General features: G+C 34.2%; 1 protein-coding gene across 7 annotated transcripts in view; it reads right to left on the reverse strand.

The window, feature by feature from the left end:
• Positions 1 to 13,920, reverse strand: part of NBEAL1 (neurobeachin like 1) — a 120,415-nt gene that overhangs the window by 35,658 nt on the left and 70,837 nt on the right. For 4 of the 7 annotated variants that reach the window (XM_087915492.1, XM_087915267.1, XM_087915615.1 and 1 more), the window contains 14 exons: positions 12,442 to 12,595; positions 11,270 to 11,398; positions 9,540 to 9,845; positions 9,311 to 9,460; positions 8,401 to 8,558; positions 7,420 to 7,544; positions 6,317 to 6,485; positions 5,227 to 5,372; positions 4,342 to 4,475; positions 3,570 to 3,671; positions 2,940 to 3,035; positions 2,722 to 2,846; positions 1,804 to 1,944; positions 963 to 1,093 (listed from right to left, as the gene is read on the reverse strand). In XM_087915492.1, coding sequence (XP_087771618.1) covers positions 963 to 1,093; positions 1,804 to 1,944; positions 2,722 to 2,846; positions 2,940 to 3,035; positions 3,570 to 3,671; positions 4,342 to 4,475; positions 5,227 to 5,372; positions 6,317 to 6,485; positions 7,420 to 7,544; positions 8,401 to 8,558; positions 9,311 to 9,460; positions 9,540 to 9,845; positions 11,270 to 11,398; positions 12,442 to 12,595 — 2,066 coding nt within the window. The remainder of the gene's footprint in view (positions 1 to 962; positions 1,094 to 1,803; positions 1,945 to 2,721; positions 2,847 to 2,939; positions 3,036 to 3,569; positions 3,672 to 4,341; positions 4,476 to 5,226; positions 5,373 to 6,316; positions 6,486 to 7,419; positions 7,545 to 8,400; positions 8,559 to 9,310; positions 9,461 to 9,539; positions 9,846 to 11,269; positions 11,399 to 12,441; positions 12,596 to 13,920) is intronic. The other 3 variants (XM_087915547.1, XM_026696757.2, XM_087915379.1) reach the window with 1 other exon arrangement.

Here is a 13,920-nt window from a genome sequence, read left to right on the forward strand (position 1 = left end):
TACATAGCCAAAAAGGCATTAAGAGTTGTAAACCTAATCGTGCGTAGCTTTTTCTCCGGTAATATCACTCTACTAACTAGAGAACACAAAATATTTTCTAGACCAATACTTGAATACAGTTCATCAGTCTGGAACCCGCATTACATATCTGATATTAATACAATTGAGAAAGTCCAGAAATATTTCACAAGAAGAGTTCTTCACTCCTCTACTCATTGCAGAATACCTTATGCCACCAGACTTGAAATTCTAGACCTAGACAACCTAGAACTACGCCGCCTTTAGTTTGATCTAAGTATAGTACATAAAATTATATATTGCAATGTCCTACCTGTCAATGAATACTTCACTTCAACCACAAAAACACAAGAGCACACAATAGATACAAACTCAAGGTAAACCACACCAAACTTGATTGCAGGAAATATGACTTCAGCAACAGAGTGATCAATGTCTGGAATACTCTACGTGACTCTGTGGTTTCTTCCCCAAACCCCAAAAACTTTAACCTTAGACTGTCTACTATTGACCCTTTCCTAAGAGATCTGTAGGGGGCATGTATAAGTGCACAACATGCCTACCATCCCTGTCCTGTTGTTTTTTTTTTCCTTATTCATATCCATTTCATGTATTCATAACCATGTTTATACTTACATTTGTTATCTAATAATCACTTGACAAAATAAAATAAATAAATAAAAGAATTTGGGGGGCAGGGGGGAGACTAAAACGCACCATTAGTTTAGAGTCTTTGCATTGCCACAAAATCTAAATCCAGCCCACCCCCAAATTCTGTTGACTCTTATCTAGTGTCAATTTAATGCTGATGTTAACTAGATTCTTTATGTATATGCTGCAATCCACATGAATGGTCCTGATTCTTTGCACCTGACATAGTGTTACTTAAACAACAAAAGAGATTCCATTATTCTGTGCAGCTTATTATTGGTTTAACTTCTTACGATTTTGATTCTCTAAGAACTCTGGCAAGTAGAAAAATTCTGGGATTAACTCCTTCACATCATTTGGATTCTCCATGAGAGCTTGCCAAGTAGAATGAATGGAATGGAACTGTCGATCCGCACAGTCAAATCTGCAGAGAGAAAATACAAAGGCAAACTCCCCAAATTACACATCAATATTTTCACTGAAATTCCATTTAAATAATGGAATTGCACTTAACTTAAGATCACTGCTCTTCCTATAAATTTAAATATGGATGCAATTTCTAAAAAAGTAATATACCTATTTATTGGGGTAACAACACATATCTGGAGCTACACATCATTTGCACACATTCCTGCATCACATTTGAACTAACACACAAAACTTGTCCATTCAAGAACTCTATTTAGCTATTAGCATATAAATGAAGTTCTGGATAGCAACAAATTGCATGGTGTGGCCATTATAAGACTTCATGGGAAATTTGGTCGTCTCCAAGATGTTAACATTACCTGGCAAAGTATCAGAAAGCCACTATCAGTTCCTAAGTTAAATCTCTTATAATTTTTTTAATATTGTAAGCTGTCCAGAGTTATCCTGTGATAAGATGAATTTTATAAACAAACAAATAATATTTTTGTTTTATTGGAAAGGAGGCCTTTTCTTTGCTTCCTTTACTCAAAGGATCTATTGCATTTGCAGCTCCTCTGAATTATATGCAAGGGGGCTTCTCTTCTGAGAAACAAACATTTCTACCCTTAGCATGTGAAGAAATAATACTTTGTTCACTTTCAAAGAAAGTAATACATTCTGCAATCCAGCCGTTCAGCCAACAACATAAATCGCTTAATATCATACCTCCCACTTTGAAGCTGGATATGCAAAGTGGTAAAAGGTTCAACCCGAATGAGGTAATGCATGACCCCAGCTGCATTGGAGTAGTGAGTCCCATAGTGAAACTTGTCAATAATTCCAAGGGGGTCTTCAAAGTTATCATACCTTAAAAAACAAAACAGAAAAATAACTGAATCTTTTGGTATTTATTGTTTTATTTATTCTGAGAAATTATATTAGTATCATTTACCATCTGAGAATAAAGAACAACCAGATTTTAAAAATAATAGACAAAAAGAATCTGGGAGCTGATCTATCAAGTTTTTCTTTTTTCTTTTTTTAACTAGGCTGGATTGAAACACTAAAGTAAACCAGTATTGACTTTTTAGTTATGACTCTATACTGAATAAACAACATATAGTGAGTCTTTGAAAAGCAAGGAAAAAATAAGAATTTTTGCACTGAAAATATTTTATACAACAATTTTACATTTTTTATACTAATATAGAACACAAAGACTCTGCCTATCATCCAAATAATTCCTTTCAATTCAAAAAATGTTCAAGCATTCATATACACCAACTTCACAATGCTTCTTCCACTGGGATTTCTTAATGTGACATGCAGTCCCAAATTCTCAATGGTAAACAACCATTATTTTATTTATAGCTATCAACTTTCTTTTTGGTAACAGTTTTATTATTGCTTACTTCCCTCCACGTCCAATAACTATGCTTCAGTTTTATTGGCTGGGACAATTTAAAATGCTCTTATCCTAAATCTGCTTATCAATGAATACTTGAACAGTTTTCTTCAATTCTTCACTACCATCTGAACAATAAATTCCACTTACTAGTTGGAAGAGAAGAACACGCATAAACATTAAGTAGAAGTAGATCTATAATAAGGACATCAATTAAATGATTATTTCAAAAGAAATACCTTTCCTTTACAGCTCTCACATTCTTTTCATTCACTACACCAACAGGTTTAGACAAATCCCGAAATACTGCAGGATTATTCAAATCCAATTCTTCTGAAGTATAATCCTGCAGGATCCATGGAAACTTGAATAAAAAGGAGAATATTCTTCAAATCTCATATTTTTTTTAATACATTATTATTTCTAGTCAGAAACAATGGACATAAATAATACTTACAACAGGATATTGTGCAAGATCATTGTAGGTTCGTCCTGCCATAGTATTTAACTGAATGAGGTAATCAAAATTGGATATTTCCCTGTTCACCCATTTCTAAATAAAGAAAACCCAATGTTGAAGCTAATGTTGTGTAAAAAGAGTTAGTGACGTATTTTAGTATAATTTAAGCAAACAAAATGGTAATCTTAAAGCAGCATTCATGTTTATTCAGATTCATGTCACCCGACTCCTATAACCCATACAGAACTAGAACCATATAACCATGAAAAAAAATTTTTAATCATATTATTGTTGCTTTCCTATATAATCCAAAAAATGTGACTTGCAGCAGAATGCTCCATTTAGGATGAGGTTATGTAAAATAAAGCTAATATTAGTTTTGTCATTGTTGAGAAGGAAATCGATTTCATCCTATATACATCACAAGTTAAAGTTTATTGTACTCTTCAAGTGATAAACTGTTTTTAATATAGAATAGAAGCAGAAATAGAAGTTATCATTTAAATAACTTCTATTTATCTATACTTTTAAAAATTAGCTCAGACATCAGCTGACGGAGCTATTATACCAAGTAAAAAGAGACATGAATTGTTTTTAATGTCCCCACCATTCAGCTTATTTTCCTACCTGAGTCAATCCAGAAGTTTTGAATAATTCTTGGGGAGATCTGGTCCCACTAATATTTTGAGAACACAGAGACAGAATTCGGCTATATATTCTGTTTCTTGCCTACAACAAAGAAGATACATAGGTTAATTTATTAAATAACATCATCAGAATTTCCCTATTTTTATATTTGGGCTTGCTGTTTTGGCAACCTGATCATGCAATTCAATTTATCATTTTACTGTTATAAATTCTCATGCATTTCAATAAACACTATTACATTATTTAACAGTGCTTTGCCTCAACATTTGTCATAACCCGGGATCATGCTATTCTCAAAAAAAAGATGTTTTATTTGTATTATGTTTTTGTGAAAACTCAAATAAAATTTATATTAAAAAAAAATTGTCATCTCCAGCAATGATGGCCCACTACACTAAGCGTTGAAGAAGGGTATATGCTCAATGAAGATGTTAAAACCAATGTTGGTTTTCTTTTAAGCATACCTGCATAAAACATGGTATTTTAATTAGATATTTTGGCTTTCATTATTAAACATATCAGCTAATCACAAAAAGTTAAATATGCACCTAAGATCCTAATATGAAATAAAACCATTCAATTACTTCACCATCCAAGGTGGGTTCATTTTAGCACAGTCAGGAATACTGTTGAATTGAACTTATTCATCTGTCCACAGGAGATCACTGGCCAAAGTTACTCAGTAATGAAAATGATATTTTAGGGATTTCTCTCAAGGTATTCTGCATAAGAAACAAGTAAAATTACTTACCTCCTTTTTAAAATTAAGGAAATAATTAGTCTGGTCAATAAAGAAGATCTCCAAAGCTGACCTCCTCAGATTATAACGGCGCAAGTGAATCTCTCGAATTTGAGAAAGAGGCCATTTAAAATCAAAACCTATACCTGGATGAAGAAGAATTTCAGTTTATTCTTAACTATATCCAAAGAGAAGGTATATGATAATTATGAAAGTCAAGAAGATCTGGTAAAGTCAAGAAGATCTGGTAACATAGTTGGAAAAGTTAAAAAATGCCAATTGGAATGAGCTAAAATAGAAACCTTGCTAAAAATCATAGAAGGACTAAGCAATCAGAAGCATCAGGATCATATTATTTCAAACTACTTTTTTATAGTTCCCTGTCACTGAAAGTCAATTGTAACATTTATTAACAATTAAAATAGGAAACAAAGAAGAACTGTAGTATAAATTAGTTGTAATCTGTTAAACAAAAAAGAACAAATGACAAATAAATCTGCCCCAATAACCACCTCCCTGCCCCCTCCAAAGAACCTATGCACCCAGGAAGCAGATAAAGGCAGGCTGAAGTGTGAAGCTGCATTGTGAGAGGCTGGGAATTGTGAGAGGCTGGGAGCACTTTCAACTTGCATTCTTATAAACAGATGTTTATGATAGCAGCCATTTTGAGAAAGTACTCATGTCACATCCCCCAATCATCAACCACAAAAGATTAAGGGGAAGATTTGGTAATATTCAGTAATATTTTTCTCCATGGCAATGCAAATGGAGAATTCTATATTATTAAGCATTTGAAATATTTCTTCCAGAAATTCATTCCAGTGTGAAAGAGTGTATGTAGCCAATTAACTACTCTATACTACACAGAGTAGTGCAACCAAAGTCCAAAGGTCTTACCTTCTTTTTCAATGCTGCCATCATAAAAGTAAATGTGTTGTGTAGTGACCTCCAGCCTGCCACATATTATATTCATTATTGTAATAAGTTCACAGTCTTCTGAGAGCACAAGTTTTTCTTTTTGACCCTGCTCTTCCTTTTCATCCCTGCAGCAGAAATATCAAATGAGAGGCTTGGTTAGCTGGACAACACAAAAATTACAAAACAAGGCATCAGCATTTCTTACAAAATAATCATTATTTGAACCTCTTAAACATATCTTATACAAATGATCCATCACTAAGTACTAATTATTCAGTAGCCAGATTAGTCTCAAGTATGATTAGCAATGTTTTCACTCTATACCTTAAACAAGTGACAACAGAAAGAAAACACTTCTTAAGAAGATAAAATCATGAATAAACGAAAATTTCATCCTGTAACAAATTTCTCATTTCTAAGTTATGAACAGTGAGAACTTAATTATCATACTGCCAGCACAAGAGATGTTAAACATGATTCCTAAAATATAGGAAATATATCTAAAATATATTTAGATCTTTTATATAATTAGAAGAAAATATAGTTTGAGCATGTAGTTTTTGAAATAAAATATCTGAATATAAGAATAAAGTAAAAGGGTAGGCAAGTTGTAAGTAAGTAAGTAAGTAAGTAAATAGTTTTGTTTGAATTTACTTAGCAGAAGAGATGTGGTATTAGTCTATATTTACTATCTATGGCCAATGTAAAAAAATGACAAAGGATATTATATTTAATTTTTTAAACTATATTTTCAAAAATCATGATATGAAACATTAAAAGTATTGGTTTCCTTGACAATTTTGTAATCTGTTTTCTTATTAGTAGTTTTTTTTTAAAAAATGAAAGTTTTTTTTCCTTTGGAATGAAACAAATTTTCATCTATCGGAATGCAGCTAACTTTAAACATTCTAACCATCATATTAGGTGGACTGTTTCATTCCAAGTTTAAAAAGAAAGGTATTTCCATTTCATGCATGCTCATGTCTGAATTGGAATACATTTTGTAGAATGTGGAGAGAGGTTTAAAAAAAAATCCTGATGACTATCCCCACAATATTTGCAGCCATACCCTTTGGAACCTGGTTCTGAATTCACATACTCTTCTACATACGTATTTGTACTGGATGTTGGATCTTCATCTGGTAGTTCAAGTATATCATCTTCCATATCACTGACTTTTACTTGCTTCACTGCCTCCAGAAGCAAAGCTTCCCTTGATGGTGGCATCTGTAATACTCCTTGAAAGATGAAGTGGGAATATTCAATTAAACAAATCAACTTTATTTTACACTCTAATAGAGCATGTATCTCAATGAATAAAATAAACATGAAGAACAATTAATCAGTGGAACAACTTGCTTCCTGAAGTTGTGGGTGTTCCAACACTGAAGGATTTTAAGAAGAGATTGGACAACCATTTGTCTGAAATGGTATAGGGTCTCCTGCTTGAGTAGCGAGTTGGACTAGAAGACCTCCAAGGTCCCTTCCAATTCTGTTATTTTGTAACATTGCATTGGCATCAGAATAGGACTCCTTTTTTTCTTTCTGCACATGCAGAAAGGATTATTGAACTAGCCGAAGCACTTTATGTATTCCTCCACATGTGTATTTAAGAGAAGTTACTTAGCAGAGCTTTGCATATTGTATTGTCCATACTTGCTCATCTGCATTCTTACTTGTAGCCATTAAGATAAAGAGACAATATGGGCTCCCTAATCTAACATCCTCCAAGGGAAGGGAGAACAATAACTACCTAAGAACAATATTCTCATAAAAAGGATCACTTAATATTTGCAGGTGCTGTCTGCTACAGATCCTGTTAATTAATTAATTTAAATTTACTTTTATTTCATTCAATAAAACCATTCTGAATTATTTTACACTGGTTTGAGCCTATTTCCTTCAAATCCTAAAAAAAATATTGGTTTCTGTTTGTCTACTGGGCTGCCAACATAATCATTCCTCCATCCATAGAAAAGTTCCTATAATTACATAGTTCCACTTATATTATAGTGTAATTTTAGCAGATAAGCAAAAGTAGATTTGCTCAGAAAAGGAACACTTTTAACAGAAACAGAAAATAGAATTTTCTATACTTGAAAGTAATTAAAAAGTTCAGTGAGAAATCAGGATTGAATATTTTAAAGAGCATCAAAAGCATCACAGCCTCACCTAGATTATCCCTCAGGGCACTGGCCTCCTGGTGAGAGTTGAAATTGTAATTTTGCACTAATTTTAGCCTCATTCGTGAATAATTTTCCACATTTGAAAGTTTCCAGTGAATGAGATTCGGCTTCCTGATGAAAGGGTTATACCAAAAGATATTGAACAACATTAGGTATGTGATGTTACTGTTTGTACTGAAAAGAATGAGAAGATACAAATACAAGATCTTTTTTTAAAAACCTGCAGCAATTAGATTTTCTATTTCATTTTTCTCTCTCTCTACCGTTCCAGAGGAAGCATGAAGATCGCTCTAGTTGGGGAAAATAACTTGATTTCTTCTTATAGAAAATGACCATCAAGCAAGCTGAACTGGATTTCTTTGTTATACTAAAAGCATACAGGGAATTGTTTTATCTCTCTTTGATAATTATGAATTATCTCTGCCAATAGCTCAAAACAACCCTGACTTCCCCCTCAAAAGAGAAAGGGGTTAGGCATTTTTATTGCATGTGAAGTCAGGGCTTCAACAAGAATCATGAAATCTAATGGGCTAACTGTGATATCTCAAAGCAAGAGTGAGCAGAATTCCAATTGGCAGGACCAACTTTTTTCCTTTAGAATTCTAAGTGTAATCAACTGGAGAGATGAATAAATTAAAAGGCAGGTTTAGAACCTGAGTCCAGGAATTTGTTCCAGGTATCAGAAGTTGAGAATTTACTGTGTGCTACTACAAGCGATATCATTTAAGCAGGAAGAGGAGAGTTATTTTGCTTCTACTTTGGATGAATAATAGATAATGAATTATTGCCAAATTACTACAAGTCAACAAGCACTCCAACTTCTGCCCACCCCTGGAAAACTAACCATGCAACCATCAGATCCCAAAATGTGCTACAAAAATGTCCAGGATTTTCTTTCTCTTTTTTTATTGTCACATGAAGGGTAAAATATGCTTCATGGAGAAAGAAAACATGCTGATTTCCATACCTTTCAGCCCAAGGGCCTTGTTCACAGGTAAGGTAAAGTTTGGCAGCTCTCCACTGTCTCAGAGTTGTTGTGTGCTGATTATTTAACTGTTTTAGCATTCCATTGTAACGCATGTTCTCCTGCCGTGCCCTCCGGTTAAATGGCTCTACAAAAAATTCCTAGAGACAGAAACATAATAAATCTTAAAGAAGTGCTTAGGAAGGCTAGAACAAAGGACTTGAAAAACCTGTTAGATGAGAGCTTACTATAACAACAAAAATAATAATCCAAATTGCATATAATATATAGAAGCAAGTGTGTTCCTTTTTAGTCATTAACCAGATAAAAAAAATATAACTCTGTGCATCACTAGTCAAAAAAACAAACGTACCCCAGGCAAACCTTTATATGAAAAATTGATTCCAACATCAGCCAAAGGAGAATTAGTGTTAGATTTCCTTCCCTTCGCTGTCAAAGATACAATATTGATGAAAGACGAATGGTTGACACCATGTCCTATGGAATCCAGTGTCAAAATACAAGTAGTCCTTAAGTTACAACTGTACATTTAGTGACCATTTGAAGTTACAATGGCCGTTTTTTACACTTATGACTGTTCCCCATGGTCATGTGATTTACATTCAGATGCTTGACCACTGGCTCATATACATGACGGTAGCAGTGTCCTGGGGTCATGTGACCAAATTTTGTGACCTTCTGATAAGAAAAATCAATAGGGAAGCCAGATTCGCTTAATGATTCACTTAAGAAATGTGGCAAGAAAAGTGATAAAACTCACTTAACTAATTTCTCACTTAGCAACATAAATTTTGGGCTCAATAGTGGTCGTAAGTTAAGGACTGCCTGTATTGCCATCTTAACATGATTTTCTTGCTGAGGCAAACTTCTGAGAAAATCACTCAGATTTTACCTGAAATTTGAGCTTGCTTTCTCCTCTCTCCCGTTCACGTTTATGGATGTTGACCATTAATGCCTCAAAGCAATCCTTCCAATATAGTGCCATACGTTCATGGCCATCACTGAAAATGCTGAGCTCGTACTGCTTCATATTAGGGATAATCTAGTTCACAAAGCATAAGAAGGTTAATGCACACTTCCCTTTTTGGAGAGAAAAAGCATTTTAAGAAATTACAACTTACATATTTGTCAATGTAAGCTTGCCATTCATCAGTTCTACAATAGTCCTGGAAATCCTCAAAAAAGGAAGGGCTTCCATTAGTAGAAGGCAAGGAAGGCAAGTGTAAGTTCATGAACAGAAGGTCATATATTTTGGAAATAAGAGTTCGAACTAGAGGGATCAAGAAGGAGTAAGTTTCAGTCTTTTCTTGGATAGATCTACTCAGGATGCCTTCCAGTTTTCCCAGCAAGTAACAGGATTCCGCTTGGTTGTCAAATACTTTGGTCTGAAGGAGGGTGTTGAGCTTGGCTGCAGCCATTGCACAAACCTAGAATAGGGCAAATGGGAAGAAAAATAACAGTCAAACAATACAGATAATGTAAGTTATATATTTTTCCCAAAAGATATTTCAATTCTCCACTTGCATCTCTTCAAATCCCAAACATTTTGGAGTCCTGGGGCACATTTGAAATTTTGAGAGCATACTACAGGGACTCTCTTGAAATGCTTTTGATGGTGGCTGTCATAAGTCACTGCACTGAAGCCTTTCCAAGGGCATTTCTGTGCTCTAGAGGCATTACTGAAACTTTAGGTAGTACTTGAGGCCGATCCTTATTTTGCAGTTTGTTGATTCCCATTTGATATCGTTGTCCTGAGATAAATTAAGTAGAGCAAGAAGCTTAGCAGGAAATATATTATTCCATAAGGGGAGAACCTACATTTGCATTTAGAATAGAATAGAATACTTTATTGGCCAAGTGTGATTGGACACACAAGGAATTTGTCTTGGTGTAAATACTCTCAGTATACATAAAGAAAAGGTACATTCGTTAAGAATCAAGAATCATAACGTACAACACTTAATGAGAGTCATAGGGTACAATCAACAATCAAATCATACTAGGAAACAGTCAAGTGGGAGGGGATGGGTGATAAGGAGTAGTGAGAAGATTAACAGTAATAGTAGTGTACACTTTCTAAATAGTTGAATAGTGTTGAGGGAATTATTTGTTTAGATGGCTTTCGGGAAAAAACTGTTCTTGTGTCTAGTTGTTCCTCTTTATAACTCAAGGCACTGCACACAGGGCTCCCAAATATTCCTGACTTTCAGTTGGCTCAGGTCTTAGAGTTATTATGATAACCATGAAAGCACAACTCAATAAAATTAGACATATAAAAAGCATTTATTAGTGCATTTATATATTGATTATTAGCATATTCTCACCATACATTGTATTTATCGTTTATTTATATTTATATTCAAGCCTTCTTCTGAAAAGCCTCAGAAATATATACAGCATCTTCCTGAATCCTTTCAGTCTTTATAAGGAAGTTAGGCTAAAAAAGACACTCTAAACTAATGATAAACTCTGATTTATTATGAAGAAAATATTATGATATATCTTGGATTCACAATTTCTCCATAGGTAGATGGACTTAACAAAAAGGACATTTGTAATTTGAAATAAATCAGTGGCCTAAACAAAAGAAGGGAACCGTGGTTTGTACAATGACATATTCTAATCAGAGAAAGCAGAAGCTGGTATTTTTTTCCTGAATTGTATTTAGACATTCTCATACATTTATACATTAATAAATTATACTTTAAATCCATCCAGATAGCAAAGTTCTCTTTTACTGTGTATTAAGTAAGGATATTCAAGCCCAAAATTTGCCAGAAGGTATTTCTTTGCAAAAGAAAATCAAAGTTTACCATACTTGTGCACAAAAACCTTCAGTAATGCAACACACCTGTAAATTATCTTGTCCAATGAATCCAAGAAGCAGCTGGACCTGTACTTGATAGAGCTTCACATTTTCTGGACCAGAAGAATACCAGATTGACAAAGTATCCACAAGCGTCACCAGTTCTTCCAAAAGCTATGCAGAATTAAATCCAAAATTAAGAGAGAAAAAAGTTCAGAATATAAGCTGAGGAACATTTGAATGCATGGCCCATGACACAAGACTCAATTATGTTATTTTAAAATTTTTCTATTCTGTCACAGTTAAAACTATATAATGATTGAGGAAAACTACTACAGAATTAGAATGACCTGAGTTTGATTATTTGGGAGGATTTTAATAGATTTTACTCTCATTTGTTAATGTTTAGAAGTGTTGGCAAATACTTTTTTATGTTAAACCCTTGCTAGAGAAAAGTGATCCTTACTTTTTTCCACACCTGGATAAACTTTTGAAGGTTAAGAGTCACATGGTGTCGTGTCTGAAGCCAGTGTGATAAAGCATTGAGTACAGTATTGCTGGGTAGGGACTGAGGTGACCTGAGATCTGTTATCCATAATGGAAAATCATTGGGTGACTTGGGGGTCAATAGCTCTCTCTTACCCCTAAAGAAGGAGGCAACGATAAATCATTTCCAAAAATATTGCCAAGAAAGCTGCATGGATTTGTCTGAATAAATCAAGACTGACCTGTACCAACAGATCATAATTGGTATTGTCAGGTCTACTTATGGACAACACTGTCACCTAAAAGGAGGGAGGGGAAAAGCTGGGAAAAATATATTGATGAAGCAATTCAACTGTTCATTTCACAGAAGCTTTGTAAGTGGAAGATAAATGACAAGCAGAGAATAGAAATTGCCAAACAGCAACATTTGTTATCACTGTATAATTTCTTCCTCACAGAATCTTTGATGAAACTTTAAAATGTATTTATTGACTAAAGTTTTTAAAACTTACACTTAAAAATTAAATTTGGAAAAATTATTCTTAGAGAATTTACCAAATACTCCAACTATATTTGAGGGCAAATCCATGTAAATGTAATTTAAATTTAAATCATTTAAATGTAGCCTTTTAAATCAGTATCTTGTATTTTCAAAGAAGATGAAAATGTAAGCAATTGCACCTGATAATTGGCATCTTTCCAAAGCTTTTCCTACATAGTTTCATACTGACCTTTTCTGTCCAGAGTCTTGAATTCACGAGACCTTCTGCTTGCAGGAAATCCTGAACAATGAACAAGAGTCGGAAAGCTTTTTCTGTGTACACTGGGGGGGATTTGGCTTCTCTTGTGTCAGTGACTGCCCACTCCAGCATCTTCTCTAACAAACTAAGTTAAGAGAAAGAGGTGGCACAAAATGAACAACTTTTGTGAATTTTAGTTACTGATGGAAAGGCAGCAGGAAAACAGCTAAACTCAGTGTTGCTATTATTTAGCTTTTGCCACTGCAACCAAGAAATTATATTCTGTGAAATAGTCTAGTTATGTTCTCAGGTGTTATACAAAGTTATGTTCTACTTTAATGTTCAAATCAATCACTCTGGTTGTCAAACAGAAGAGTTCACATGAGACAGTCCCATTGTTTTAAGGGGCTGCTTTTGTCAAGCCAAAAAGCCTGTACCCTCCTGTCTTTTTATACAAGCCTGAAACACCTGGTTCTGCCTGTTGCCCTTGTGAGCCAATATGGGAATACTGCACCGGAGGTGGCTATTAGACAAATAGCAATCTGCACCTCACCCCATGCCGCCAACTCCCTTCCCTACCATCTTTTAATTCATATTGCTGAACTTTCATTATATTTTACTGTTATATTTGCATGTTTTATAATTTTTATTCTATTGTTGTAAGCTGCTCAGAGTAGCCACACAGCAAGATGGACGACAAATAAATTTAATACAAAAATTAATACATAGATTTTTTTTACCCATTCCATTTTAGCCTTGCATACCCCAAAAAGTGAATCATCACATTATGGTGATTCTCCAAATGGGAAGAACTGGCATGGGCTGTCAGAGGAAATTAGCTTCAGCAAAAGGAACCTCCATTTACAGAAGCTGCATCTCCTCTCCTGTCAGCGCCTCCTTAGCTCAAATGCATATTTTCTGGGGAATAGAAGAAAAATGTGTAGCTCCTTTAAGGAGAGAAGGTCTAGCAGACATAACTGGAATGTATGTTCGTAACTGCTCTGAAACCCTTTATCAGATCCAAACATCTATTCCTGATGTTAAATCAGAAAGGGGGTGGAACCAACCTAGCTTTTTAAACTTTTGTAGAACTGTAAACTGAGTTTGAATATCTCAAAATGCTTACTGGTAGTCTGATCTTTAAGTTATATAAACACCTATTTGGACATTTTGGTCCTGATATTATTGCCATGTCTGAAATTCTGTATTTGTTAAATATAACACAGGAATTAAAGAAGCTTTTGTGTTAGCATAACTTTAAACAGGAAATAGAAGGAAGCAAATAAAATAAATATTCACTATTTACCCAGTTTCTGGATCTAGAATGTCTGATTTGTGAAAACAAAGGAAGCTAGTTTCTGCTGTTAGTATACATAAAATTATTTTGCATACATACATTGGACCCTTCTCACAAAGGAGGCCCTCTTTTGGACATTCAATCTCTGAATATTTGACCATCTTGTAGGACTC

This window comes from Pseudonaja textilis, chromosome 1 (assembly GCF_049901715.1).
Source record: "Pseudonaja textilis isolate UNSWEBS1 chromosome 1, rPseTex1.2, whole genome shotgun sequence".
NCBI classification, from domain to species: Eukaryota; Metazoa; Chordata; class Lepidosauria; order Squamata; family Elapidae; genus Pseudonaja; species Pseudonaja textilis.